Consider the following 26,854-nt stretch of genomic DNA (forward strand, 5'->3'; position numbering starts at 1 on the left):
GAGGCTGAGCAGGAGGATCACAAGTTCAAGGCCAGCCTCAGTGACTTAGTGAGGCCCTGTCTCCAAATAAATACAAAGGGCTGAGGATGTGGGCAGTAGTAATACTGCCACCCCTCTGCACACCTCTGCCCCCAAGCCCCCCAAAAGGAAAGGTAGCCACCTTGGAAGATCTGGAAACTCACTTTCCACTATAAAAATAAAACCCCACTTGCTTATTTTTGCTAAATATCATTCAGTATTTCTTACCAGATGAGATCTTTGAAAAAGGGTCTTGCCACCTTCAGCAAAGAGCATGTTTTAAAGTAGGAAACACATAAAGGGTTTCAGTTCAGCAGGGTTGTGTCCTCTGCACTGCACCCTGACTCTGCCGAGAGCATCGGACTCCACAACGGGAACCTCGTGCAACAACCGTGGTCGGCCGATGGGCGTGTTGTTTCATCCTGTGGGACCCATTTCCTGGCTGTCCCGATCACTAGCACCTTCACTAGTTACAATGCGTATTTGTGACTTCTGGGAACGGTGGATTTGCAGAAAAAAGGTAGTTGAAATCTCCGGAGTTGGGCCTTTGGAAAAGTTTGTATCATAGTTATTCTTTCTTGGTCTCAATTTCCACAGTGATCACAGGTCGTCTGCTGGGTGTCTCACCTGCCCTCAGCTTTGTTGGGTTCGGAGCCTGATTTCTCCGCACATTTCACCAGGGCAAGGAAGTTGGGGGGGCCCAAATTATTGGTTAATGGAGTTTAGTCTTCTGTGAGGGGACCTCTGAGGATCCTTAAGTCTTTTTATGCTCTTCCAGCCCACCAGGAGAAAGAGGTAAGAACCGAGCTGAGGCTGGCCAGCTGGGCCAGGGAGGCGTGGGCAGGAAGTGGCAAAACTCCTCTTACCCTGCGTGACAGCTCAGCTCACCTTAAAAATAGTGAAGTGGGTCCAATTCTGTGAAATCATGAGGAGTCTGCTTCTGAGACGGAGCTCCTCAGCAGTCCTCTAGGTAAGGGGCCTGTAGAGTCTTTTGTTGTAAGATTTGGTCTTGGACCTGAGTTCCTAGGGCCTCCCCTGGGTGTCTCTTCATCGCATCCTTGATGGTAGCCACGACCAATATCCTAAACCAGTAAGTCTGAGCTTCCTTGTCCAAAGTTTCCATGGGTCTGAGCAGCTCCAGCAGAGGCCTTGGGAAGGAGAGCGTGGGAGCTGCCAGTTGGTACAGGATTTGTGGGTAACCTCCTTGTGACTGGCACCTGAGGTGGGTAGGTCAGAACCGAGTTGAATGGTAGGGCGCCTGGTGGGACAGTTGCTTGGTGTGTGTGCGGGAGGGTTCCCTGAAGTGTTCTCTACTGTGTCAAATATAAGGAGTAAGAAAAAGGTGTGTGTTTGTGGTTTTTTTTTTTTTTTTTTCCTTTATAAGTACCTGCTGGTTTCAGGAGCTTTACGTCAATCTCCTATCGTCTTTGTTAGATCTCTGCAAAGATAGAAAGGGTCATCCCACATGTACTACACATTAGGAATCTTAAACTCTGATTTGTACTTGGTTTTTGGAATTTTCATAAAACACGTCAACATAAGTCTCAAGGCCATGCCAGCTGCCCGTTGAGGTGTGCTGGACACGCCCCTGTCCTCCTTAACCTTCCCCAGGACAGTTCCCTGCCTCCTGGTCCCCGGGTCACACAGGTTGACCTCTGGGCTGGCAGTGGAAGGCAATGCAGTTTCCCTGTGCTGGGGCCAGCGTTGCTCCTGCCCAGGTCTAGAGGTCCCACTGGGTTTCTCTGTCTACACCGCCCTGTGGTAGCTTTTTCCTGGGACATTTTAAAGAAGGAACTGGAAGTTGACTTCCATAACAGCAGGAGCCCCAGCCTTGCCTGGACCTGGTGGCCTATAAACGGCATTCGTTATTGAACCTCAGTTCTCTAACCCCTGCCAGGCTGGCCGCAGACCCCAGGTCTCTGTGGAGGAGGCCTCCTGTTCATTCCTTCCTGAGAGGAGGAGAGGAGGCTGCTATTGACAGACTTGTCTGAGGCTCTGGGTCCACTCTGCTCCCTGGCCTCTCCTGGCTTAGTTGCTCTGGAGACGCAGGGATTGATTAGGACACAGGAAGCCACTCTCTCCATCTCCTGACATCAGGGCCCCAGGTTAGTTTTGAAGCACTAATCAGAAATTACACAGGTGATCTAGTAGCTCCACTTTATGTCTTTTATAAATTGAAATAGGAGGTTCAGAAGAGCATACAAAACATGGAGGTTTAATAAATAATCATAAAATCAGCACACGTCAGCTCACCTGTACGCCGGAGCCCTTCACTTCCCGCCTCAAGTGAAACACCCATCCCGACTGTGGTTCTCTCCTCCTCCTTTGTGGTTTGCCACTTACTTCTGCAGTCCTAAATGACACTTTGATTTTGCCTGGTTTTGAAACTTAAGTGTTCATCTCTATAGCTTTTGAATCTGCTTTTCCTTGATGGTGCATTTGAGATTTCCCAGGATGTTTTCTCAGCTGCATAGTACTCCATGGTTTCTGGGGCTGAGCTTAATACTCTTGCCCAGCTGCCTCCCTTGCTCTTTTCCTGTCTCTATCCTTTGTAGCTGGTTTCAACACCATTAAAATTACTTATTGGCTCCCCTTAGTCCATTTGGGTCGCTGTGCCCTTATGACCTGGTTGCCTCTCAAAGGTGCCACTTCCCGATATGGGGACTAGGTGTCAAGAGATGAAGTTGAGGAGGACACAGACCTTCAGAGGCAGCACTTCTGCAGTCAGGGTAGGCACAGGAGCTGAGTGGCCTCGGGGCATTGTATGTGTCCAGATCTCTCTGTCCTCTCCTGGGAGGGTGCTGGTGGCTGGAGGATGCTGGGGTCCCCCAGGGGATGCTGTTTGTAGGCAGAGCGGCATTTCCCAGCAGGGCTTGTTGACAGAGACTCTCCCCAGGGCATGTGCTCTGAGGATCACCTTTGGCCGGGAGAGGCTGGGGGTTGTGTTGAGAAGGGTGGGGAAGTGAGTCTCGCTTCTCCGCATGGTGGCTCCCCAGATCTACCTGCTGCTGCTCCAAGGAGCTGGCCTTGCTGAGAAGGGAGGTAGGTGACCGCTGCATAGCCCAGAGGGCCTGTGGGCCACTCTTCAGGGACAGAGACCAGGAGCAACGGGACCAGCAGGAAGGAGCGTGGCCAGGCCCGGCAGGGAAAGGGTACTGTGGCCAGCGCAGGGTCTGGGGTTGCTAAGGGGGTGGTGCAGGGTGGATGCAGAGTTCCCACAGCCCTCGGGTGGCCTCCTTCCTGAGGGCCTCTCCATCCAGCACCTGTTGGCTGGCCCTGGAGGCGTTCTGCCTGCCCTTGTTGGTTTCCTCAGCAATGGACAGGAGCGTTGGCAGAGGTGGTGTTGGTTGCTGAGCCATTCTTCACCTCCGCTGACCCCTGAAATCTTTGATTCATTCAGAGGCCCCCAGCACTCTTGCCCCTGGCTCTTGTGGTTTTGCACACGTGATTTCCCTGCGGCTTTTGGAGGCGCTGTGAGGACAGAGGGCGCATTCACATTCCCCAGGGTTTTGGAGCTGAAAGGTGCTGGGCGGGGTCCTGAGCGTTAATACAAGGCCCAGTAGAAGGCGAGCTCAGGAGCACTCTGGCCGGAGCTGGCCACGCCTCTGGGTCTTGACCTGGGATGGTCTCACTGCCCGTATTCTTCTTGCCGTGCCCCTCAGGTGAGCCTTGCCAGAGGTGGGGACTTGTCAGCAGCATCTTTGACAGAAAAGAGTCCCTGTGTCGGGGCTGGCTGTTGGGAGACTGCAGCAGTGTTAAGCATGGGCCTGGTGGCTTTCAGACAGGACAAAGAACCCTGTCTTCTTGGTACGTTCTAGCTACTGTGGGAAGAGGCAGTAACTGGATAAGGTACGTCTTTTATGTTTTCATTATTTGGGTTTGGGTTTTCTTGGTGGTGCTGCTGGGGATTGAACATGGGGCCTCACTTATGCTAAGCTGGTGCTTCACCCCTGAGCCCCAGCCCAGCCCAGCATTTCTATTTTAATACCAGCTCTTAGAGTGGGCACGATGCCACTCACTTCTATTGATGTGAAGCCTAGTCTCACAGAAGCCAGGGGTTCTGTGAAAGGTGGGCCTGGCTCTCAGGGCCTGGTGACCTGCCTCAGGGCCTGTGATCTTGCAGTTATGCCAGGTCACAGCCCAACATGGAGGTACCGCTGTGGGCTCTGGGGAGGGGTTAAGTGCAGACGACTTGTTGTGGCCTGGGAGGCCTAAGCCACTCCCGTGAGACCAGAGGCTGGCCCAGCCTCGGCATTTCTACGCAGGAGCCTGGCTCAATCAGCTGCCTTCTCTCTCCACCTATCATCATGAGTCGGGGCTCAAGCCACATGCCCCACACCTCTACCCAGAGAGGGGGACACTTCCTTGCATGGACCCAGTGGCTCTGCCAGTCAATGTGTTACAGCTGACAGCACTGTGCTCCCTGGGTTTTCGGGGAAGGGAGTTGTGGGTTTTTTTTTTTTAATGTATATATTTTTTAGTTTATTTTATTCATCTTTATGGGGTGCTGAGGATGGAACCCAGGGCCTCACACATGCAAGACAAGTGCTCCACCACTGAGCCCCAGGCCTAGCCCAGGGGTTTTCTGTTTTCATTCTCTTTCTGGAACCCACTGAAAGCTACCAAGGGCCTCAGAGGTCCAGGGGGTGTGCGTCTCTAGGAACCACATAATCTGCTCAGCTCTGTTTTCTGAAGGGCGGCGGTCACCTGGACTGCACAGGCAGCGAGAAGGGCGCTATGCACGGGGTGAGAGAGGGCCTGAGGCGGTCCTCACCCCCCCCACCTTGGGGGTGCCCTACTGCTACCTGTAGGCCCAATCCCCCTCCTAACCCCTCCCTTTTCTCATTCCGTGGAAAGGTCTTCCCTTGGCCCAAGGCCAGCCAGTGCCCAGGGTAGACAATGATGAATTTGGGTGTCGGAAACTTCTGGAGATGAACAACGGTTGCGTTACAGTGTGAATGGATTTACTGCTGACCATATATTGAAAATAGTGAACTTGATCACAGATATCACTCACTCAAACCTCAACAATTGGGAGAAGAGTAACAACAGAGATCACTGTTACAGGGAGGGATGGACAATTACGGGGCATTGCTGGGTGCTGTGCTGAGAACTGGACGGGTTTCTTTGTGAACCTTGTAATAACTGCATGTGGGGATGCCTGGCCCCATTTTATAGCAGGACCAACCGAGACTCAGAGTTGAAGGGACTTGCTCCAAACTACTCAGGAGAAGGGAGATCTGGTGTCGGACTCGGGGGTCTTTGGGATTGTGTTTGCCATGGGTAGGGGTCTAAAGGGAAGCTGGAAAAATGGGAGCGAGCAGTTTTGAGTTTTGTTTTTGCACAGAGGATTTTGGTCTCTTTGGGTCACTCGAACGAGATACAAATGGTACCTTGTAGATATCGTAAGTCTATTCCGCACAGTTCCGGAGGCCGATTTGTGCCTGGCGTGAGCCTGGTTGACAGGCGTGGTCTCGTCACTGTGTCTTCGTGTAGTGGAGGGGTGAGGACTCCTGGGCTCTCTTGTTTTGATTTTACCTGCATGGCTCCATCCCGGGGGGTCTTCCCCATAACCTGATGACCCCCGAGGCCTTGCCTTCTAGCACCCTCACTTGTGGGGAGGGTTCCACACGTGAAGTCTGGAGAGAGACAAACACTCAGACAAGTCTTGTCACCTCGTGTCTTTCCCCTGGTCCTCGCACATCTCTGACGCAGTGGAGCGGCTGCTCCAGCCAGAGTGGGAGGGAGCCCGGGCACTGCCTGGCCTCCCTGGTCAAGGGGGACCTGAGCAGAGCCCCTGTGCCTGCTGCAAGGAGCCCCATAGTGGATCTTCCATCCTGGCTGCCAGGAGAGGAGCGGCCTGACGTGCAGCTGCGGGCAGACACCGGCACCCTGTGTGCTGATGGCCTGTATCCGCCGTGCCAGGAGATGTCCCTGCCAAGATAAGGCCAGCTCCTCACTTAATCTCCCCGGCCAGCCCCTCCCCGCTCCGCTGCCTCACACCATGCCCAGACCAGAGGCCAGGGACGTCACCAGAGCCCAACTGCTGTGTCACCGTTCTCATTTCTGCTCTGGTCTTGTCCTCTGTTCCCTGGTTTTGCTCTTCTTGGTTTCAAATTTGAGCAGACGGCTTTGCCCGTCTGTTCGTAGAACCTCCTGGTCCCCTCCTGGTCCCCAGTGTTCGACTGTTATGTGGTGGCTCACACTAGAGGCACTTCATGGTCACTGTGGGTTTTTCCACTTGGCCTCAGTGACTGTGTCCTGACCACAGAGCCACGTGGTGGCTGAGCAGAGTGGAAGCTCCTGGTTTCAGAACCAGGGCCGGCCTTCCTCACCTGTGTAAACTCACTGCCCTGACCTGGTGGGACCGGCCCGTCCATTGTGAGCTGAGTTATTTTGCCTGAAGAAGGAAATAAAATGGTCTGTAGGTGGTACCCGAGGGGGGAAAAACAAATCCACGTTGAAAACGCAATGGCGGCCGTTGGAATTGCTTCTTGCAGGTGTTGTTCTAGTGAGTCACCCAGCGAGGAAGAACAGGAGCCGCAGTCTTCTCAGGCTCCTGATCACAGAGTTCAGGCTTTTCCTTCTGCTACAGAGAACAGTTCAACCGCACCCCAACTCCCCGTTAAAAAAAATATGCGCTTCTAGTATAAAATCCAGACAAGTTTAGAAGGAGAGAATTCATAGAATTGAGAAAGTCTCTTCACCCAGGTAGTTGGTCAGCACCTTGGTGTTTTGTTTTGTTTTTCTCATATACACGTACATCTAAAAAATATAAACAGAATTGAGATCTTGCTTTCCCCTACACTATTGAAGCATTCCTCATGCCATTAAACTGTTCTTAAAAGCATCCCATGGGGCAGGGGTATGACTCAGTGGGATAGCGCCTGCCTAGCATGAACAAGAGGCCCTGGATTGGATCTCCAGCTCTGTGCCCCCAAATAAAGAAGTCTCAACCACCACGTGAGTGGGCCATTAACTGTTGAACCACTCCTATTTTGGGGACTGCATTTGCAGTTTTGCCCTGTTTCACATGATAGTGTTCACAGTTCAACCTCTGTCCTCATTGATGATTTTCTTGTGTGTCTTCCCGATTCTTCTCTATGGACAAATTGCTTTTGCGGTAAACTTGGACCAAAACAGATATTCCTCCAGCAGATCTCCTGATGCGGTGGCTTTAGCATTCATGCTCACAGCTGCTGAGGACCTACGTGAAAAGTAGGCGTTTTTACTTTGATGATTAGCGGAGTTGAACATTTTCCCAGGTTTTGTTAGCCACTTTAAAAAAAATCCTATTAGTTTATTCTTGTCCTTTGGTACTTGTGAGGTGTCAGCCTTTTTCCTCTCTGTCCTCGTTGTGTTGGGGACGGTGCCCCTTCGACGGGATAGTGTATTTTTCTCGGTTGGTGTTGGTTGCTGGAGCTGTTGCATGTGTGCATTTCACTTCTACATGGGCAGCTTTTTGTTTTTCCTTTGACGTTTTGCAGATACTCAAGGGTTCTTTGCAGCTGTCCTTCAACTCTGACCCCCTCTAGTCCTCCTGTCACCCTCCGTTGTCAGCTGCTGTTTGTAGTTAAGTAGCTTTGTGCGCACCTCACCACCTTCTTCTAGCAACCTTTTCTAGGAAGTGCTAGTCACTTTGTCTAGGTTAAAAAAGAAAATTTCTCCCCCGGAGAATCAATTCAGTGAAGAGACCCTTCAGTGTCCACGTGAGTAGATGGGACAGGGATGCACTTTGTAAAATAGGCCTTTGCACAGTCGTGAAAACTCAGCTGGGCATCTTGCCCAGGATCCTGTGTGCCAGCTGAAGGATCCACAGGGCAAGGAGTTGTAATATAAAGGGCTATTTTTGTGCTCCCGGACTCCTGCAGCGAAAGAACTAGAACTATTTCCAAACCAGATGCATCCTCCTGGTTGATAGATTCTGCTACTTCCTGGCTTGTGTGTTTATTCTTAGGGCCAAAGCTTCGTGCTCAGTAAGCAGAGCACATGCCAGTGCTATATGATCCATAAGGGCTGATCTGTCCTTCCATATCCAGAGGGGAACCCCAACCCTAGGGCAAGGACACTCAGGGAATTTCTCAACTATGAGAAGATGGGGAATTTTCCAGTCCTGGCTCTCTGGAGTTCATGGAGATTCTTCAGAGATTTGGCAAACTCTGAAGCATCGTGTCTCCCCTGAATCTCCCCACCTGGAACCCAGGACCTCATCCATGCAAGTCAAACTACTGAGCTTCAGTCCCAACTCTTTTTTTTAAAGTTTATTTTGAGACAGGGTCTCACTAAGCTCAGGTTGGTCTCCGACTTGCGATCCTCCTGCCTCAGCCTCCAGAGTTGCTGGGATCATAGGCGTACACCTCTACACACGGCTTCTCTGAAGTATTTTAGGCACCACAATAAGAATTTCAGTCCGTTTGAATGTGTTTCGAGGCTTATTTTATGTGTTTGGAAGTTTTTGCTTTGTTTACTGCTGACGTGTTTAGAATATTCCTGACCCAGACACCCTCCAATCTCTTCTGGTTCTGAATAATCTAGTTCAGGCCCTTCTCATGCATCAGTGATCCCTGGCTGCTTCTTCAGGAGTGGTTTCCAGGTAATGAATACTGGAAACCCTTTTGGTAGAGAAGGAAACCAAAGGAAGACCTCGGCTCACCAATTTCAGTCTTAAACAGACTCAGGAACCGGGGCCAGTGTTTTCTTTTTCCCTTTGTCCCCCAGTGGCCTGGTGATCACGGGCCACGAACATCCGGTGCTCGGGTGCGGGGCTCCTCATTCACCCTCCCCCGGGAGTCCTCACTGTTGTGAGCTGTGTTCCTTCTGTCCCAGGCAGGGAACGTGGTGACAGGAGAGATGGTGGAGGAGCTCATTCTCTCGGGAGCAGATATCATCAAAGTGGGAGTTGGGCCAGGTAAGACCTTGAAGCCCCTGAGGGTGTCTGTGGGGAGGAACGGGCCTGGGGCTTGGGGGCCCTGGGAATGACCAGATGGGCACCCAGGAACAACTCACCCATGGGTTCACAGCCTGTCTCTTCTGGAAGCGTCATTGAGCTTCCAGACAGAGCTCCTGAGAAGAGAGGTCACGGAGTTCATTGTGACGCCCCCCGACGGCGTTGAGAGGAGCCGAGGTGAAGTTGGAATATGGGGTCCTGGCTTCAGGGCATCCATGTGGAAGAGAAGATTGCAGAGTTCATTAGCAAGCTGAGTGCTCTGAAGAGGAAGGGAGGACGGAGAGGACAGTTAATGGACAGGGATGGCTCATGAGTAGGAATGTTTGAAGAGCCCCAAACATTGCAGATCGGCGTGTGGCTGTGAATCCACATTGGAACGTCACCTGTGACCAGGCACTTATCACTGTTGGTTCCTCCCCTGGCAGCCGGCAGGCAAGATTTCGCCCATTTCCTCTTCAGGCCTTCTCTGCTAGGACCACCCCGTTGGCATCTTGAACGGAGGAGAGAGGGGGAGGCCTTGGGTCCTTATGCTGGAGAGCGCCATGGTTTCTTGGGTCCACTGGTGTCTGCCCTCCCGAGTGCCGTGCTGGAGGCTGAATTCACTGCTGTGTTGGTGACGTCTTCCCTGTGTGTCTGTATTAATCAGATGCCAACAGTCAAGAGCAGGAAAGAAGACGTACATTTTCATATTGGGACTAAAAAAACAGCAAAGATGTTTAAAAGCACCTCCCACCCAAAAGACGCCATGATAAATGGAAGTGGACCATGAGCCAGTGAGAGGAGTCTGTGGAGGGTACGGCTGGAGGCCAGGACCCCGGTGGGTGGTGACTTGGCCTGGTGCAGAGGGGAGTGTTCGAGGGACCAGGACATGGAGGAAAAGAGGAGCAACAGCCCTGGGGACACATAAAACACCCGGCCTTTGACCTCACAGGGGGTTTCAGTTGGACTATTCCCGTGTCTCAGAGTGCGGTTGCCATCACGGGGGGCAGTCAACGCTCTGAGCAGGGGGAATGGTATCTCTGGTCTGCCACTACGCTGGCCCCAGAGCACCCCAGATGGACATTCAGGAGCAGCTGCGTGGGTGGCGGAGCAGTGGAGACGGGGACGTGGGTGACACACTCGTTCCTGGCCTGTGCATCCTCTCAGTGGCTATTTATAGTGCCCTTATTACGGACCAGGCTCTCTTCTCAGCGTGGGATAGACAGCAGTGTGACTATCCACCGAGTTTACCACCCGGCAGGGAAAAACAGAGCCTCAACGCGCTCGCACAAATAATTATTTAAATGCTGCTGCTGGGAAGAAATCCTGCGGTGAACGAGTTCCCTGGGGCACTGACATTTAAGATGAAGCCTGAGGATGAGAAAGCCTTGCCTGGAGAGGGGGTGGTGCAGGGGGGGGTGTTCAGGCAGAGAATAGCGTGCACAGAGAATCCCTAAGGTGGGGGAGAAACTTGCCCCCTCCGTCGGAGGGACTGAGTCTGGGGTAAGCAGCAGCTAGAGATGAGGTGAGCCAGGGGGGTCGCAGGTGGGGCTTGATCTAGCTGATCTGGGTGCAGCGTGAAGGGGTGCTCACTTGTTGGGAGGGGCATAGGGAAAGGACACCTGTTCCCCAGACCTGACAGAGAACACAGCCTGGACGGGGCTCGATGGTAGGAGAGGTGGGGGAGGAAGGTGGGCAGCGGAGCTGATGTAGGCGCCAGACGGAAGCTGACTCAGGGTGGAGGCTGGTTGGGGACTCAGGGCAGTGCAGCTCAGGTGGGAGGTGGACGGCGAGATGGCAAGGGGACTCATGGAGGCAGAGCTGAGGAGGAGTGAGGGGTACCACTGTTCTGGCCCCCCTTCCTCAGGGGCCCCCTGCAGGCCAGACCAGGCCAAGCCGTTTTCACCCTGTGCCATCTGACCCAGGTCCCAACCTGCGTGTGCTTTTGTTTCTGTCACAGGCGCGCAGGGACTTCTGAGGCTTGGGGAGGTTAGGAGGTTGACAGAGGTTTGGGGTTCAGGGTTGCAGAGGCTGTGGGAGGACTCTGGGAAGTCCTTTGAGACAGGAAGGGGTAGGAGGGGGAGTGGGCTGGGGGAGGTCAGTGCTCAGCCACACAGAGAGCGAGGGGAGGGCGACATCCTGGACATCGGTGGTGACAGTGACAAGGGCCACAGGGCATGCATGGGCAGGTGGGGTGGCCCATGGCCACCTCTGTTGCACTGGTCAGGCAGCCCCTCCCTCCTAAGCACGCACCCCCTGCAGAGGGCAGTCCACCCGTTGCTGGGGCAGGTGGTGGGAAGGTGAGGGGCGCATTTGGTTCATGTGCTCTCGTGTGTGATAACCTCTCCTTGGGGTCCCCCCCTTCCTCCGCAGGTTCCGTGTGCACCACCCGCACCAAGACCGGGGTGGGCTACCCGCAGCTGAGCGCAGTGATTGAGTGTGCGGACTCCGCCCATGGCCTCCAGGGGCACATCATCTCGGTGAGTCTCTGGCCAGGCTGGGGTTGGGGCTGAAGCATGTTGGGACTGCAGGGAGGACCCTGGCCCTGACCCTGAGGGAGCTGGCTGCCCTATGGGCCCTGTTTTAGGGGCCCTGTGGTTACATCAGTGACGTTCAGCAGAGGCAGACCCGGCTGCCCGCGTATTCTGCAGTGGCCACCAGCCTGCAGTCACTAAGGGGGGGTGGGGGGAGGACGCAGGGGCATGTGGTCCTTTGCTAGGGATGTTTTTTTTAAACAAAGTGTCACCGATTCAAACAATGACATTTCGTGTCTCCCAGTTCTAGAGGCTAGAAGTTCCCCAGATCAAGGTGTGGCCTGAGCACCCAAAGCTCCGTCCTCATCCCAGATGCCCATTTAGTAACGAGGATGCAGTTTTGAGGAAAAGGAAAAAGAAGATTTGTTGCTTTGCCAGCAAAGGAGAACCGCAGGGGACTCCTTTGCTTCTGCTCATCAGGGAGAACAGAGGGGTTGGGGACTGAACCCAGGGACCTTCAACCACTGAGCCACCTCCTCGGCCCTATTTCGTATTTTATTTAGAGACAGGGTCTCACTGAGTTGCTTAGGGTCTTGCTTTTGCTGAGGCTGGCTCTGAACTCGTGATCTAAAGCTGCTAGGATTCCAGGCGTGCACCTCTCCAGTGCTTCGTATCACGTGTTCCCTGGTTGTGATTCACTTGTTAATTTGATCTCCTGGTGCCACCCCTGAAGTCTGCCTTCCTGGATTCCTGTGGTGGCAGGTGCTCCAAGACGGATAACTCTACCTAGGTTGGGAATAAGGTCACCCTATTCTGCCCCCAGGTTGGGGGGGCGGAGTATGTTCATTTTAAAATGGGCCTGAGTGCAGAGCAGCAGGGCTGTATTCAAGGTGCCACTGTTAACTGTCACTCGGTGTCCTTGGCTTCTGGCAGCCCAGCTCCGGTGTCCATGTGGCCTTTTCCCTGGGTGCCTCTGTCCATTCCTCCTTTTTATCAGGAGACTGATCCTTTTGGTCTAGGGACCACCCTGCTCCAAGATGACCTTGACTTCACTAAATGCCTCTTCAGTGACCCGGTTTCCAAATAAGGTCACATTCTAGGGGTTAGGATGGCAACGTGACTCTTGAGGGGGATGCGGTTTGACTCCCAACAGGCTACAGCATGCATGGTGTGGGCTTCCTCGAGTGCGTGGTAGGAAGTGCCTAGGGCAGGTTTCAGATGAAGGGGAGCGGAGGGCACTGAAGATTGTAGGGACTGACTGAAAGACCTCAAAGACACTCTATCAGAGGAGGGAGCTGGAAGTGGGCAGGAGAGGGGCAGGCAGGAGATGAACTTCGGGGCCGCTGTGAATGCTGTGGCCTGTTAAGGATTGGGACTTCTCCCAAGAGCACTGGGGAGCTACTGAAGAGGTCTGAGCAGGAGAGTGCCCAGTGGATCCATGTGTCTTGCAGAAACATCCAACGGGTTGCCTGGGAAGGATGGGAAAGGAGCAAGCCGAGAAGAAGGGAGCCCAGCGGGGACGGGGTGCTTCAGGCAGGATTTGATGTGCCTTCCACTAGGGTAGTAGTGGGGCTTGGGAGCCCTCCACAGAACCAAGGGATGTTCAGGGGAGAATTAAATAAACCTTGGCAATGGAGCAGCCGCTTGGCAGCTGGTAGAGGAGGGGCCAGCTGCTCCTCAGGATAAGTACTGGCTGCAAGGGAAGAGGTTCCGTGTGCACCACCCGCACCAAGGTTGGTCTAGGGTTCACTTTGGAATGTAGGTTTCAAAGTGCTCAAGGGGCGTCAGGGAGGAGATCCATTAAGGGTTGGGTTCATGGTTGGAGACCCGATCTCAGCTAATAGCTCCTACATCGCGGGAGTGGAAGCATGTGGGAGTGAGAGGTGAAGCCCAGGGTTGCCCTCAGGAGCCTGGGCAGGGACCCAGGAGCAGACCCAGACCAGGAGGTTGGACCACAGAGGCCCGGGGAGGGTGCCTCCGCAGGAGGGAGTGGGCCCCAGCACCAGATGCTGCCAGTGGCCCCCCTGTAGACAGGCGAGAACAGACTTCAGTGGCACATGTGGGAAGGAGGGAGCTGGGGACAGGCATGCAGTATTCCATCAGAAGCTTCTGGAGGGATGGTGCCCCTAAAGGTGACTAAGGAATAAATGCTGATTTACAGCCTGCCTTTGACTCTTGGGTACCTCGTCCACCTTCACATGTGACGACCATTCAGCCCACTGCAGGTAGTTTTGTGAGATGAGATGCTCAGAGCAGGCCAGGGTGTCAGGTCTGGTGGCTTTCACTCTGCGAGTGTTTGGCGTGTACTCAGGTGTGCGTAATCGTCTCTTGCTGTCTGTGGGGATTGGTCTCATCCCTGTGGAAGCCACAGCCCATGGATGCCCAAGTCCCTGTGTAAAATTGTGTAGTATTTGCATATGACCTACACACACCCTATCATAGGCTATCAACCACCTCTGGATGACTATAGTACCTGGTACAGGTAAATACAATATGAATAGTTGTATTATTTAGTGTGTGTAATTCATATATAATGTATTCATATATGAATGTATATATATGTATTATATAAGAATGTGCCTTAATTTATACAAAAAAAAAAAAAAAAGGATCTAATGCCAAAAAAAAAAAAAAGTCTGCACATTCAGTACAGATGCAGTTTTTAAAAAATATTTTTTATCTGTGTTTGGTTGAATCCAACGGTATGGAACTCACAGGTATGGAAGGCAGGCTGTATATTTTATGTGCCCGTGCATACACATACGTATCTTATAGATTGGAAGTGTGGTCTGTTTTTAGTGTTTCTATTACAGTGCTGACTTATGTCGAGTAAATTAAACCTTCAGACCTTTCACTTCTGCTGTTGCAAGGCCAACCTCCCACATTAAATCATGGATAAGTGATTTTTAAAATTTTATTATTTAAAGTAGAATGCATTTTTGACATATAGTACACAAACAGAGTACAACTTCTTCTTATTCCTCTGGCTATACATGGTTCAGAGTTACTCCAGGAGTGTAATCATGCATGTACATAGGGTGATAATGTCTGTGTCTTTCTACCGTCCTTCCCATCCCCACAACCCACCGCTCCCCTCACTCCCCTCTACATAAACCAAAGTGCCTTCATTCTTCCCTATCTACTCACCCCACTATGGATCAGCATCCACATATCAGAGAAAACATTCAGCTTTTGTTTTTGGGGGGATTGGCTTATTTCACTTTGCATGATATTCTCTAGTCCCATCAATTTACATGCAAATGCCATAATTTCATTCTTCTTTAAGGCTAACTAATACTCCATTGTGTATATGTACCACAGTTTCTTTGTCCATTCATCTGTTGAAGGGCACCTAGGTTGGTTCCATAGTTTAACTATTGTGAATTGAGCTGCTATAAACATTGATGTGGCTGTGTCACTATAGTATGCTGATTTTAGGTCCTTTGGCTGTAGACCGAGGAGTGGGATGGCTGGATCAAACGGTGGATCCATTCCAAGTTTTCTGAGGTCTCTCCATACTGCTTTCCATAGTGGTTGCCCCAATTTGCAGTCCCATGATAGGTGATTTTTAAAAACTGAGAAATTATGTGGTCATCTCTGTGGAAGACTACCTCATTGATTTTGTCTTAGCCTCAGTGCTTGCTGAGGTCTGAGGTCTGGCTTTTCATCATGGTCTCAAGGTGGTATTACTCTGTCAGAAACCCTCTGTGCTTGGGTCTCAGTTGAGACTTATCACAGCTCATGAACCCTGCTGGCCCCGCCTCATACGACGTGACTCTCAGCTAAGATGCACGCTAGGCTCCAGGCCCTGGCTCTCGGTGTAGTGTGGGTTGCCTGGGCTCCTTCTACTTCCTCATCCAGTTTCTCCATCTCTCCACCCATTCATCCAGTGAGTATTTATTGAGCCCTTACTGGGTGCTAGAAACTAGAATAAATGACCAGCATTTTATTGGCGAATACAGAGTTCTAAGGCTGTCCACTCATCTTTTTCCCCAGTGAAGATATAATACTCATTTATTGAACACCTGGTGTGGAAAAGACTGATGTAGATCCCGAGTCTACATTTGCTGAGTCAGGGCGCTTGTCATGGAAGCCACCAAGCACTCCCATGCAGTGTACCCATCAGATCTTTGGAGCCTGTCACTGTGACCAGTGTCCTTCCAGCTGCTAGTGGGTCTCAGATGCTTGCTTCAGTGTCACCTGGGGCTGGTTGCATGAAGACCACCAGAGAACTTTTATAAGGATGTCACCAGACCCCATCCTAGAGAATCAGGCTTTTTAGTCTTGAACCCCAGAGCCTCGTGTGTTGTGAGTTGCAAGTCCCCATTATGTGATCATGCTCACCTCCAAGAGCCTTAATCAGAACCTGGGCCCCATGTCATATATTCCTCGAATGACCACCATTTCCAAGAGTGGAAGTCCAGTGGATGAAGTCTGACACGGAGCTTCTTCCGAGACACCACACTTGATGTCTTTCCGGAAACTTCAGGCTTGCTCAGTTCATAGGACTGCTTGAGCAGGTTGGGGTGGGGAGCCCTGGAGGCTCTGTGGGTACCCAGCCGACTCCCGTGGAAATCACCTAAGCTTCTCTGCACAGCATGACCCAGTGGGTAACTGGCTTCAGTTCTGAGTGTGGTGCCAGACCAGCAGCGTTGGCATCAACTAACGGCTCCTCAGATTTCTTGGGCCCCGCTCTAGGCCTGACCTACTGAGTCAGGCAGTGAGGCCCGAGCACCTGTGTGAACAAGCCCTCTGGGTCATTCTGATGTGTCCTGAGGTTTGGCTTACTTAGGGGAAACTCGGCCTTGCTGGCCGGATTCTAGGGCCAGCTTTCCTGTGCTGATGTCAGTAGGGGGCGCTGATGGCCCAGGCCTGTGGGCTCCTGCAGTGGGAAGGTGACCCTTAGGAGCCTACCTGAGTGCTTCCAAGGTATTCATTTTTCCAGAATTGGTGGGAGAGTTCCTCGATGGGGTTAGGAGTGCAGTCTGTAGCCAGAAGACCAGATGCAGTTCACAGGCTGCTATAGGAGTGGACCCTGCACTGGCTCCCAGTTGCCACCAGCTGCACACACCCAGGCTCACAGCAGCTGCTGCTCCCACCTGCCTGGTATCACGCAGCCTTGCAGGAGAGCTTCTCCCATTTGCCAAGAGTCTGGAACCTGCAGCGAACCCAGCAGATGTTTGGATCCTGTCACTGTGTCCAGTGTCCTTCCAGCTGTCTCCTTGCACACATTCATTACTGAATGAGCACATCTGTGCTGTTGCAGTTCCCAGGAAGCCCCACCAGAGGGGGCCAACAGGTGGGGCTGGAGCTGGGTTTCTATTTATTATGGCCCCTATAGGCTTCAGGGGGCAGAGTGTGGGACACCCCCACGCAGGCAAAGATTAAGGAATGAACAGTTCATTTCTTCATGTCACACTGTGATTTAGAAAGACCTACTCAACGTCATTAAATCTTTTTTTTAAGGCCTTGAAAAGTCCCCCCAACATGCTCAATCTAGGAAAAGCTAGAAATGTAAATAAACGTCAAAAAAAAAAAAAAAAAAAAAAGGATCAGAACCCACCCACCCCCCAGAAAATATCAGAAATGCTGTCATAAGACAGCTGCTGGTTCTAATCTTAGAAAATGCTGGCTTCAGTTTCTGGGGATTGAACCCAGAGGTGCTGAACTACTGAGCCACATTCCCAGCCCATCCTTCCTTCCTTTCTTTTTTCTTTTTTTTTTTTTTTTTTAAATATTTTGTGACAGAGTCTCACTAAGTTGCTTTAGAGCCTTGCTCAGATGCTGAGTCTGGTCTTGAATTTGCAATCTTCCTGCCTCAGCCTCCCCAGCTGCTAGGATTATAGACATGCTCCACCACACCCAGCTTGCTCCCCCTTTTAAAAAACTCTCCAGCAGTTGCAACTCTGTGAAGGTAAATGTGTGTCTTAGATTTCAGAGGGGGCCCTGCTGCCCCATCCCCTGGGAACATGAAAGGATGCTTTGCTTGGCAGAGGGGCACAGACTGCTTTGTCTTAAGGCTTCATGTCAAGTTGGATTGCATGTGGTTAACTGCAGACTGGCTCATTTGGGGGCATCTTATGGATGCATACACATAATGGGGGCAGGTGACGCCATCACCGGTTTCCTCTCTGCGGCACAGTATGCAGCCGAGTTGACTGTGGCCTTCTTGGCTCATCCTGGGAAGAGGGGCTGGTTTTTTATGCTCCCAGTAATGCGGGACATGTGCATCAGGCCTCATCACTGACCACAGCTGGGGGTTTTCAGGAGCCCCAAGAGATACCCTGTTTCCAAGTCAGAATTTCTGAGACCTATTCTAATGGGAGCATGAGTTTATTTTGTTCATTTGAGGTTATGGTTTGAAACCCGGTGGTGCACAGCTGGTTTTGAGAAAGCACTAGAAAGTGAACTGACAGATACGTGGCGGGCAGGTTGGGGTTGTACCTGTGGGGCTGGAAGCAGTGACAGGTGTCTGGAACCACAGCCCTGCCTCACAGGGAGGGCTGGGGCCGGACACCTTGAGTGCAGAGACTGTCTCTGAACTGGTGGTGCCTCTTTGCCCTGTGGCCCTCTGGGGTCAGGGAAGCTACACAGGGAAGAGCTGAGGGAAGAGTTGGTGGCGTCCTCACACCTCCCTCCCATCAGGTCAGGACTGCGGGACAGTGACACATGGAGTCACACTCCAGCTCTCAGAGCGGCAGGCGTAATGAGCCATAGCAGAGCCAGAGTCCCCGAGACCTGTGTCCGCAGATCCAGATGCTCCTTGCAAAGTGGTCCAACCCAGTTCTCCGTTGATCCTGGTGCCACACTCCTGCAGATTGTCACCCAGGGCAGCACCAAGTGGCCTGTGCTCTGTGTTCTTGGGAACAGGTGGCCCCTCAGGGGCCTTGGTGTTTCTCCTAGCCCACCCTGACTTTGGACTGTGTCACTGGTGTGCTGTTTCTCCCCTCCTGCCTGAGCTTCCTGGCTGTCCCTGCCTGGCTGGCTGCCACTTCCTGGTACTGCTGTCCCCCTTCTCCTCCCCAGACTCACCCAGGCCACACTGGGAGGACAGGCAGCAGCCTGGGCCTTTGGGGTCTTCTTTGTAAGGAAACACAGTCAGCTCTGCTGCATGCTGGGGACTTTGAGCCCAAGGTAACCGTGTCCCTCTGGGACTAACCAGCCCCACACCTGTGCTCTGTGCGGGCAGAGTGGGTGTAGAGAGTGGATGTTGAATTTTAAGGTAACTGGGATTGGTACCGGAAGGACATGAGAGGCATGAGGTGGCTGCCGAGATAAAGGAACTAACTCCATGTTCTTTCCATAGCTCTTAAAATAATGCAGTCCTTGAACTAAATAGATCTCGCCTCATCCCAGGCACGGAGAGAACAGTGGCTCCTGACGGACAGTGATCGGGGCTCAAGGGGTGGCTGCGATGCTACCTAAAGGGCTAGCCAGGGGCACCTGAGCCTGGCGGGGGAGTGCATGGGTATTTGGCAGCTGGGGGAATGGGAGATGTGATTTTTTGGGGAGTCAGCTAGGCCAGAAAGCAACAGTTTGAGTTGTTGGTCCAGGGGCCTGGCTGAGCCCGGGGGTATGATCTCCTAATCATCCCGGGGAGGGGCCAGCTCCCACTGATACTCATGTCCTCTCCTTGTTCTTTCCTCTGTGAAGGACGGAGGCTGCACCTGTCCAGGAGACGTCGCCAAAGCCTTTGGTAAGGATGGCCTGGTGGGGAGGAGGGAGGTGCTCCGTGCGGCAGGGGGGAACTGGGATGAAGAGGCCGAGGAGAAGAGGCCGAGGGGAATTCTGTGCCTACCAATGTTTCTGCTCCCTGCATTCCTTTCCCAGTTGGCCTAAGTCCTGGCCCTGGTCTGGTTCTGGTCTGTGGGAGAGGAAGCCAGGTGCTCAGGAAATGCATCTGGCAGTGACATTCTGCAAGCCAGGAGTGAGTGACGCCTTGGGCTCTTGATTGAGAATACTCTGGGAACCTGGGCTCTTTTTCTTTTTTGTGGCGCTGAGGGTGAAACCCATGTCAGGCACGTGCTCTACCACTGACCACACTCCAAGCCCCAGGCGTGTTCTCTTCACTCCACCTGAATTCCCTGGGAAGGGAGAGTCCAAGTGCAGCTTCTCCCTTGAGGCCAAAGCGCCTGCTCCCCACTAGGGGGCAGCAGTGTCCATTGCAATTGAGGGGATGATGCTCCTGGGCTCCGGCTGTGTCCTGGGTTTTTCCTGAGAAATTTCTAAGAGGTTGAGCACCCTGAAAGGCAGTGAAACAGGGCTGCAGAGCCCTGTGCTGATGCTGACTACTTAATCTGTGCCAAATGCATTCAGAAGTCAGAGCTGACTGCACATAGGGGTGGTTCCAAACTCAAGTGGGAGCTGTGGGTACTAGCAGGAGGCAGAAGCAGGGCTTCCACAGGGCCATTCCTTTCTGATGACAGCATCCCACAAATGTGTGTGTGTGTGTGTGTGTAAGTCAGGAAATGTCTTAGGAATTTGTTTTTTGGGCTACCTGGGATTGAACCCAGGATGTTTAACCACTGAGCCACATCTCCAACCTTTTTTAGAGACAGAGTCTGAGTTGTTCAGGGCCTCACTAAGTTACTAAGGCTGGGTTGAACTTGCAGTCCTCCTGCTTCAGCCTCCCAAGCAGCTGGGATTACAGGTGTGCACCAGGGCACCTAGCTCTGTTTTGTTTTTTAAACAGAAACCCTGCTAGCTTGTGACCACAAAGCAGGGTTCATGGTCTTCATAGCAATTTTGTAGCAACCCAAAGAATGTCACAAAAGTAGAATTTAATCCCTTTCTCATCACAGCTCTCAGCTGCAGGAGGACTATCTAGAGCCCGGACCTCCTCCAGCAGCCGGCATATGGCCCCGAGGTGAATGACCAGGGCAGGGCAGACTGGGCCCTTCACTGACTGTGGCCCTCAGGCCTTGTTGTAAGGATCTCCAGCCAAGGACATTCGTAGTACCGATGGGCGTTCCATCTCGGGCTCCCTTGGCATCCCCCCATGTGCTCTCTGCAGAGCCAGAGCTGAACAGACCTTGAAGTGACTATTGGTCACAAAGGTGCTTTGAAGATACCAGCCCCAGCCCTTCGCCTCGCCCTCTGCTCAGTTCCTTCCGAGGTCTTTCCCTCCCCCTTCCTTCCAGGAGCGTGGCTGCCTGTGCAGAGACCGTAGACGTGGAACTCCAGGGCCTCGCTCAGGAACATGCTGGGTGGGAAAAGCTATCAGGGTTTAGAAAGTAACTGGGGCCTGCTTTGAGCAGGGCTTCCAGTGAGTCTGCTGTGTTCCTTCTGTGGACTCCTGGGGCGAAGCCATCACGAGGTCTGGCCATACCCGTTACCCTCTGTCCTGTTAAAATCCTGGCAGGACTGGAGAGCCGGCCTTGGGGTTGGGGCCCTGGGGAGATCCGCACAACCTCCTGCTGGTAGAACATTTGTGTCTTGCTGGCCGAGTGTCAGGCCTAGGGCCAGCCCTGAGAGCAGGCCATTCTGTAATAATGCCAAATGGGACTGAAACCATGCACCCTCCAGGGTCCATCTTAAATGACTTGATGGAAGATGGCAGGGCCACTTTTCAGGCTTTCTTTCTTTTCTCCTGCTGAGGGTTTTGCTTCCTTCCTCTTATTTAATACATCTGTACCCTGCTATTGTCTTGTCCTGTTCTCAATGTGAACCCTCCGTAGGACTTGCTCCCAGGAGAAGTTGTACAGTTTCTTAATGTTTTAGTCCATTTTCTGTTACTATAGCAAGGTACCCAAGGCTGAGTAGTTTATAAGGATAGGAGTTTATTTGGCTCATGGTTCAGGAGGCCTGGATGTCCAAAAATGTGCTTCTTGGTTTACGGGGAGGGTCTTCTTGGTAACAGCAGGGGGCATCACATGATGAGAGCAATTAAGCTGCTAGCTCAGGCCTCTCTTCTTGTAAAGCCATGAATATCATAAAGGGGACCCACCCTCATGACCTCATGTAATCCTAATGCCCTCCCTAATGGTCCCACCTCTGAATACCTCAACAGATGAAATTGGAGATTGCTGCCAACACGTGAACTTTTGGGGGACACAGTCAAGCCCTGGCACTGAACATTTAACGAAGGGTCCTTTGCATAGTCACCCAGGAACAGGATGAGGAATGGAACTATTTTTATATCTTCCATGTGGTTTATTCTAACTTGTATTTTCTTGATAGCTAGTCATTTCGTGTCTCCCCTGTACCACACACTGGGCGAAACAGAGCGAACCTCAATAGCTCTGTCTCCTCTGTGGCTGCCCTGGAAATTTCATGTCATTTGGTGATGCATGTGGCATATTATCAACTCGAAGGCTAATGCTCATCACAATAGAGGGACAGGTCGAGTTTTACGGACTCATGCAGGGGTTTCTCTCCTCCATGCCCAGTCTTCAGTGGAGAGGTACAATCTGTTTTGAGGGCTGGTCCCCATCTCTAAGCACAGAGAACTTCAGGAGGACACCAGATGCCTGTTGGGGACATTGTAGAGGAGTTACCCTATTGAGATTAGATGACATGCTTTCTAACATGGTGCACGATTCTTAATGTTTATTTGCATCTAAGAGAACACCTTCTCTGTTTGGAAGGTGTCAGTCATTAATAACCATCAGTCATGTTCCAGTACATTGGCTACAAACCTTCTGCAGGCTCCGTTTTTCTCTCCCAGTGTCTGTGCCCCTGCAGGGCAACAGGAGCGGGGTGAGGGGAGGTGGGCTGGGGAGGAACTTGGACCTTTCTGGAGTCAGGGCTGGGGCCGGAGCTCAGTGGCAGAGCGCTTGGCGAGCATGTGGCCAGTGCTAGGGGGGCAGCCGGCTCTTTGCAGAGTTCTCCTTCTCTGACTTCCGCGACTGCCCCCCCCCTTCTTCCCCACCTCTGCGTGTAGGAGCTGGAGCCGATTTTGTCATGCTGGGAGGGATGTTTTCTGGCCACACTGAGTGTGCAGGGGAAGTGATCGAGAGGAACGGGCAGAAACTCAAGCTCTTCTACGGGATGAGCTCCGAGACGGCCATGAAGAAACACGCGGGGGGCGTCGCCGAGTACAGGTGGGTCCAGCCCTGGCGCCTCCCGGCCAGGCCTCCTGCCTCACCTCAGCCACAAGCCTGGCCAGCAGTGCTGTGTGGAGGGACTCTGGGCGGGGCCTAGAAAGCACTTCTGGCAGCTTTTTTATAGAGCCCCAACTTGTATCCAGCTGGCATTTGGGGACCAAAAGCAAGTGCAAAACAGAAGCACCTGAGGCCGGGCTGGATTTTTGGGGGTGAGGGTGAGCAGGGAGGGGAGGCTGCCTTGGCTTTCCAATAGCGCCTTCACTGTGCTGCTCGCGGCCATAAGGCTGCAGGAATGGGGCTGAGCAGATCTCTGGCTGCCCGGGAGACAGGTGGAGGCCAGGCTGCACCTGAAGAATGCCGCCTCACTCAGCAGCTGTTGGGCAGGCGAAGGCTCTTTGGCTCTGTCACCAGGCAGCCAGCTTGCTCGTCTGCTGATATTTTTAAACCCAGGACCCCCAAGGCCCCCTGGCCTTTCATCTCGCCTCCTCCTTCCTTAACTGTGCATGAAGACCCCAACTGCCCAATAGACTGCCTCACCCTCCCACCTGACCCAGCCAGAGCCAATGACAAGTGATGGGGCCAGTGGTCTCGAGTCCTGGGGAGGCATCAGCTGTGAACAGGCGGACAGCCTTTCTCCAGGAAGCCCAGGCTTCGTTCCCTGCAGCCCATGGGGTGGGCTGCAGATTCAGATGCGTCCTGTAAGGTTCCGCCCTACTAGAGGTGGAACTGCAGAACTCCTCCAGGTTCTGGGGCCTGTTCTACCAGAGTTCTGTTCTTTGTAGGGTTCTGGAGGGCTGACTTCAATCTCCTCCTCCCAGGCATTTCCCTCTTACGGGGCTGGGGACTCAATCAAGTAGGGGAAGGCAGGTGGGCCTTCCAGGGTGGCCTCTTGGGGCCCTAGCTTCTCATGGTAGCTGGGGGAGGAGGTTGCACAGTCGGGCCTCAGTGTGAACCTGGCCCTGCAGCCAAGAAGCTTACTGCTCAACCAGCAGCTGTGGCCACCAGCCTAGGCCTGTGTGGTGTCTGCCCTTTGCCCAAATGAAGTGCAGCCGTGTGGCTGAGCAGTGGCAGCTGTTTGGGGCCCCAGACACGCCACACGCCATGGATAGGGAAGGCTAGCATCGGCTATGCACAGGCCCAGGAGCCAGGAGGAAAACCTCTGCTTGGAATTTCAGCAGGGAGCACACATCACAGAAACACCAGGAAGCAGAGCGAAATCTCCGACAAGAAAGAAGGTGCTGAAGGAGTTAAATCTTACCCCACAGGAAGCCTGAGCTCTGTAGTTGAACCTGCCTCTGTCCCTTTGCAGTCTGGTGACCACAATCTTGTCACGGAGTCATTCTGACTTTGACGTCGTTTTTGATTATAGCACTGCTGTTAATGGACGCTTTGCCATTCTTTCCCAGTTACTAACCATCCCATCCTCACACTGTCCCCAGGAGGCAGGGCACCTTCATTTGACAGATGAGCAGACCTCAGCATCAACCGTGAATGACTTGTAACATGTGACATTACCAGTTAGTATAGAGGCAGCAACGAGAATCTGAATAATTTCCAGCCAGTTCTGCAAGGTCCGGGAAGTGTCTGAAGACGGGGGCAATCACTGCAGGGACTGATTGCTGAGACCTGGACCACCCTCCGAGATCCTGTGGGCTATCAGACTGGAGCTGTGGCATGGGTGACTCTGGTTTCCCGAGTTTGGTGACCTGACCCAGTCCCTAGGCCAGCCCTTCATCCAGCCGGTGGTTTCAGTAGCTGGGTGTCACCCCAGGAGAGTCTGGCACGTTCGGCCAATAAGCAAGTATCCTTTGGAAATTCTGCCTAACAATTTTCTGATCAAGACATGCTGTTTCTCCGTTTCTCCCATGATAACCACCATGGAAAGTTCTAGAATGCAGGTTTAGAATCTGCCTGGCCTCAGAGGAGGGCCAGAGAAGGAGCTGGACTTCCTTCTCAAGATGCCCCTGCAAGTGGGGTGGACTGTGTCACCATTCTAACTTGTGAAATCAAGCCAAGTTAGGTGGTGACCTCAGGAAGGCAGGGACAGGGGTTCTGGGACAGTTAGGTGTTGCTCACTGTTGGTGCCACTTGCCAGACTTGCTTCTGAATACTCCTCTGAAAAGGTCAGCTATGGGGGCCGAAGCTCTGAAGCCACCTCACTAGGCTGGTTCTTAGCTGGGACCCGCCGTGCCCTGGCAGTAGGTGTGCTGACTTGTAAGAGCACAGGGAGCTGAGCTGGTGCTGGGTGCCCTGGAGACGGGCTGTCAGGCTGGGCTCTGGCATGGGTGGAGCTTTCCATGTGACCTGGGAGGGCCTGCCTTGTCCATTTCCGTCTCCTCTTCCTGGCTGTCCAACCATAGAGTTGGTGCTTGGTAGAGCAAGGCCCTGGGTTGGTGCAGGAGGCTGTTCCAAGAGGTAACCCGTCAGGTCTTTCCCCCATGGGCATGTGGGCACTTGGTCATTTGGAAGCTGGTGCATATGGAGAGGTGGTGTTGGTTTCTGTGAGGCAGAGTGCAGGCTGCTGAGAACATCGTCAAGTGGAACCGTGGAGTCTGCCCCGTGCCAAGTGATGTCAACCAAGACTTCTTCCTGGTGCCCTGGGCGGGGGGGGGGGCCGCATCCCCTGGCAGTGCTGTCCTAGTCTGCTTGGCAGTGATGGAGGAGGAGGGGGAGGGCTGCTGAAAGTGCTGCAGCTGGGAACAGTTCTGCATGGGCTCTTCAGGAAAAAGAAACGTCTCCTTTCTCTTCCAGAGCCTCTGAAGGCAAGACGGTGGAAGTGCCTTACAAAGGGGGTGTGGAAAACACTATTCTGGATATTCTTGGGGGACTGAGGTCAACCTGCACCTACGTGGGGGCCGCCAAACTCAAAGAGCTCAGCAGGAGAGCGACGTTCATCCGGGTGACCCAACAGCACAACACCGTGTTCAGTTAATGCAGAGATGGAGTGCCACCTGCTTCTCCCACCTCTCCCGGCTTCTTGCTGCTCCGAATGGTGGTGTGCTGCGTCCTTCCTCCCTCTCCTGCCTGGAGGCTTTGGGGCTCTCCCTCGTGCCTTGGGGCCCAGAAGCAGGGCACCGCTGGGCCAGCAGTCAGATCCCAACTGCCCAGGGCGCACAGCCTTATTGTTCAATCCAACAACTTGCACATTTTTTTGGAAAAAAAAAAATCATTTTAATACAATGCTGTTGAGACTTGATGGAGTGCTGGGTTTGCATTTGCAGGAGCCACACGGGGGTCCTTGGAGATTTGGGGGCTGCCTACCCAGCCTAGTGAGTGGCACGCTTGGCTATGCCCATACCAGGTACCTTGTGGGGGGGGGTGGGCAGAGCAGAGCTGGAGTCAGAGTAACCAATACCCCTCTCTCCAGCTCTTGGCTGCTGGAGAAGAACATGAGGTCTGGTCCCCTGCTGGTGCTCACGGGCCGTGGCGGCATCTTGATACCTCCTTCATACTGGCCTTCCAAGGGGCATGGCTACCTGTTGGAGCTGCTGCTACACAGCTGGCCTGAACAGAGGTTTCTTCTTCCTTTTCTCCATCCTTTTTCCTTCCCATCTCAGTCCCAACTTGTCAGGCTGGACCTTCTCAAAGAGGTTATAAATTAGTCTGCACATAACCTTTAACATCTGGTCCAGCTTCAAAGAGATTAGCGGGTGGAGTCCTGTTGGAAGAGCAACTGGCCTGGCTCAGTAGCGTCCTCAAAGGCGTTGTTCTAAGATGAGAGACTGAGCCCTTCCCTTGCCGTAGCAATTAATACCCAAGGAGGAAGGACCATGTGGTTCTGCCATAGAGGGTTTGACTGGCTGGTGACAGCAGTCTTGTCTGGACAGAAGGGCCCAGGGCCTCCTGAGGACCGGCAGGTTTATACACACCAGGATGTGACACTTCCTGTGTTAATGAGGCAGGAGCAGAGTTTCTTTGAAAAGGCAACCACCTCCCTGGAGGTCCCTGGAGTAGAGAGGGGCACTCTGTGCTGCTGAATAAGGATGAGCCCCTCAAGAGTCCAAGGCCAGCCACACTGTCACACTGGGAGGAGAGAGGCCCCGTTTGTTTTTAAAGGCACATTTCCAATACCAGAGTAACTCACCCTCTCCCCACCCTGAAGTCCACAGACTGCTCTTTACCTGTGGAAACACGAGGGGCTCAGTTCTGGAGAATGTTTGAGGGTCAAGAGGATGTTTCCTGTTGAGAAAAAGGTGGGGCTTGATGGACCCCACCCCCCCTTCCCACCTGTCTGGGTGACGTGTCAGCCTCCGGCTGTCCCTGTGGGAAGAGTGCTTCACACTCAAGTCCTGAACTTTGTTTCAATGAGACTCTTGCAAGATAAGGGAGAGAAGTGAAGAAAAGAAAATCACAAATCCACTAAAAGTTCCCGCCATAGTACAGGGACTTCC

General features: G+C 52.9%; 1 protein-coding gene across 2 annotated transcripts in view; it reads left to right on the plus strand.

Annotated features, from left to right (window-relative positions):
* Nucleotides 1–25,659, plus strand: part of Gmpr (guanosine monophosphate reductase) — a 38,080-nt gene extending 12,421 nt beyond the window's left edge. Inside the window, exons 5-9 of one of the 2 annotated variants that reach the window (XM_076859237.1) lie at nucleotides 8,845–8,926; nucleotides 11,318–11,424; nucleotides 19,072–19,114; nucleotides 22,301–22,460; nucleotides 25,215–25,659. In XM_076859237.1, coding sequence (XP_076715352.1) covers nucleotides 8,845–8,926; nucleotides 11,318–11,424; nucleotides 19,072–19,114; nucleotides 22,301–22,460; nucleotides 25,215–25,395 — 573 coding nt within the window. In that variant the 3' untranslated portion in view covers nucleotides 25,396–25,659. The remainder of the gene's footprint in view (nucleotides 1–8,844; nucleotides 8,927–11,317; nucleotides 11,425–19,071; nucleotides 19,115–22,300; nucleotides 22,461–25,214) is intronic. The other variant, XM_076859238.1, reaches the window with a different exon arrangement.
* The last annotated feature ends 1,195 nt before the right edge of the window (nucleotides 25,660–26,854 follow it).

This window comes from Callospermophilus lateralis, chromosome 6, assembly GCF_048772815.1.
Source record: "Callospermophilus lateralis isolate mCalLat2 chromosome 6, mCalLat2.hap1, whole genome shotgun sequence".
In the NCBI taxonomy this organism is placed as follows: domain Eukaryota; kingdom Metazoa; phylum Chordata; class Mammalia; order Rodentia; family Sciuridae; genus Callospermophilus; species Callospermophilus lateralis.